The sequence below is a fragment of the Myotis davidii genome, unplaced genomic scaffold (assembly GCF_000327345.1).
Source record: "Myotis davidii unplaced genomic scaffold, ASM32734v1 scaffold1129, whole genome shotgun sequence".
Taxonomy (NCBI): Eukaryota; Metazoa; Chordata; class Mammalia; order Chiroptera; family Vespertilionidae; genus Myotis; species Myotis davidii.
In genome coordinates, this window is record NW_006299595.1 from 23,192 (window position 1) to 25,960 (window position 2,769).

The 2,769-nt window shown below is 42.7% G+C and overlaps 1 protein-coding gene across 1 annotated transcript; it reads left to right on the top strand.

Annotated features, from left to right (window-relative positions):
* The first annotated feature begins 377 nt into the window (after positions 1–377).
* Positions 378–1,310, top strand: LOC102759719 (olfactory receptor 51V1-like). Its single transcript, XM_006775356.1, has one exon. It carries the CDS (start codon positions 378–380, stop codon positions 1,308–1,310), a length of 933 nt encoding a protein of 310 aa, XP_006775419.1.
* Positions 1,311–2,769: the final 1,459 nt, after the last annotated feature.

The window sequence follows — 2,769 nt, forward strand, 5'->3', positions numbered from 1 at the left end:
AGAAAGCATTCGTGACGCTAACTTAGGAGCTGCAGAGCAGCAGCCCTAAGCTGTCACTGTCACCTGCTATGTGTGGTGACAGTGGCTCAGAGGGACTAAAAGTGAATGAAGTTAAGCAACTTACTCGCTTAAAATGCTAAGGACATTGACTTGCTTCTGTAACCTCTGAGGCCGAATACTAAGGAGATTCCCTGTGAAATCATCTTGTGCTGTAGCTTATTCCAATGAGTTGAGTGCTCCTGGATTTGTACAGTTAGCTTTACCTGTGCTGTGTGTGCTCTGAGGGGTGTGTTATCTGACTATTCTCAACGACAGCAGGTTGAAACAACGCTGTGATTAAATACTTTTCTTATCCTGAAAATTACCTTCAAATAATCATGTCTGCATCTGCTACCAATACCTCTGTATTCATTCTTACAGGGTTCCCTGGCCTGGACCAGTACTATCCCTGGTTTTCAATTCCCTTCTCCTCCATCTATGCTATGGTTTTCATGGGAAACTGCCTGGTGCTGCATGTGATTCGGACTGAGCCGAGCCTGCATGAGCCCATGTTCTACTTCCTGGCCTTGCTGGCCCTCACTGACCTGTGCATGGGGCTGTCCACAGTGCACACGGTGCTGGGGATCCTGTGGGGGCTCAGCCAGGAAGTCAGCCTGGATGCCTGCATTGCACAGACCTATTTTGTCCACGGTCTCTCCTGCACAGAGTCTGGAGTCCTCCTTGCCATGGCTTTTGATCGCTTTACTGCCATCCGCAATCCTCTGAGATACAGATCCATCCTGACTAATAGCAGAGTCATTCATTTCATGGTGACCATTGTGCTGAGAAGCGCTGTGTCCATTCTTCCTGTCATCATTCGTCTGAAGTTCTTCCGTTACTGCCGCCCTCATGTCCTCTCCCACTCTTTCTGCTTGCACCAGGACCTGCTCAGGCTGGCCTGTTCTGACATCCGCTTCAACAGCTTCTATGCCCTGGCTCTGGTGATCTGTACCCTGCTGTTGGATGCTGTCCTTATTCTCATCTCCTATGTGTTCATCTTGTATACAGTGCTGGTAATTGCATCTCGGGAAGAGAGGCTCAAGTCTTTGCAGACCTGTGTTTCCCACCTCTGTGCTGTCCTGGTTTTCTATATTCCCATCATTGGTCTCACCATGGTTCACCGCTTTGGGAAGCACCTCTCGCCTTTGGTTCATGTTCTTATGGGCAGCATTTATATTCTCTTTCCACCCCTGATGAACCCAATCATCTACAGTGTCAAGACCCAGCAGATTCGAAGCAGGATGAAGAAGTGGTTTTCTTTGAAAATGTAGTGAAACCTTTGAATTTTATTCGGCAAAATGGTTTTATTCCCCTTCATTGATTAGGGTATTACAAATATGTCCTTACTCCCTCCCACCCCCCCCATCTTGCCCTCACCCTTACCCTCTATATTGTCTGTGTCCATTGCTTATGCTTATATGCATGCATACAAGTCCTTTGGTTGATCTCTCTCCCTTACCCCCACCCTCCTTATCCAGTAAAATGTTTTAAGATAAAAAACAATAATGCTAGTTCCCATATGTTCAATAACCTATATTTTGTATAATATTTTCTAAAAAGTTCTGTTATGAGGACTAGAGTGTTTTTTTAAAAAAAACAAGTAAGTGCTAATAGTAGAGAGGTGGTAGAACTGTCTCCGCATGCCCTCTACTGGGGATCGAGCTTATAATCCCTGCATGTGCCCTGACCAAGAATGGAATCTTGACCTCCTGGTTCACAGGTTGATGCTCAACCACTGAGCATGGACAGTCCAGGCCACATTTTTAATTTTCAATAGGATATTTATTTTTGAAAGTATTACAGATGTCCCCTTTGTTGTTTTTTCCAATTGAAATAACCCTCACTGCCCCTCCCAGGCCTCCATCACAATATATGTGTGTGTCCATGGGCTATGCATATATGAATATAAATTACCTGGTTTACCACCTCCCTGCCCATCCCACGGTATTATACTAACAAATATAAACCAGTCAGACAAAGATAAGTATCACATGGTGTCATTTTACATTTTTATACATATTTTATCATTATCTTTTCTTCATGCCATTTTAAGTTCATAAAATCTTCAGAAAAATATTTTAGAAGTGATTGCAAAAGCACAATTAAGAATTAATGGTGATCTCTCTTAGAGTAATGGTTGTGAAAATAAAAATATAACAATGATGAATGATATTGTGGACAAAAAGGGGCACATGTTAACCTAACTCAGGGATGACCTTTGTGGCAGCCTCAAGATGCCTTTAGGCAAACTCAAGATGCCTAAAGTAACCATAAAGGATGGTCTGAAATGAAAACCTTGAATTAAAAAGCAGTTTATAGTGGGTAGTCATGTCCGAGGTTAGTATCTTCCCTGACAAAGATCAACTTTGATCTTCACTAAACCTATTTTTTGCATCTAAGATAACATACCTTCTGGAGGTCAGGGTAACTTGTAACTTCCCTTTTTCCAGACCCCTCAGGGCACAATCAATGTGCCAGGGCACCAGGAACAGAGACCACAAATTCCCTCATTGTTATTGTTAATTGTTTACTCTTAACTATCCTGCACCCACCTAATTAAAACAAGTATGTGTCTATCATTTTGCTTTTTATCCAATCCCAGATGTCCTCTCCCCTTTGTTTTCTCCTACTTTCTTAACCTACCACCAATGGAGTTAATGTAACCCACTCACATCTCCTCTTTTGATTGTAATCTACAAGGTTAAAAAACAAACAAACAAGGAACACAAC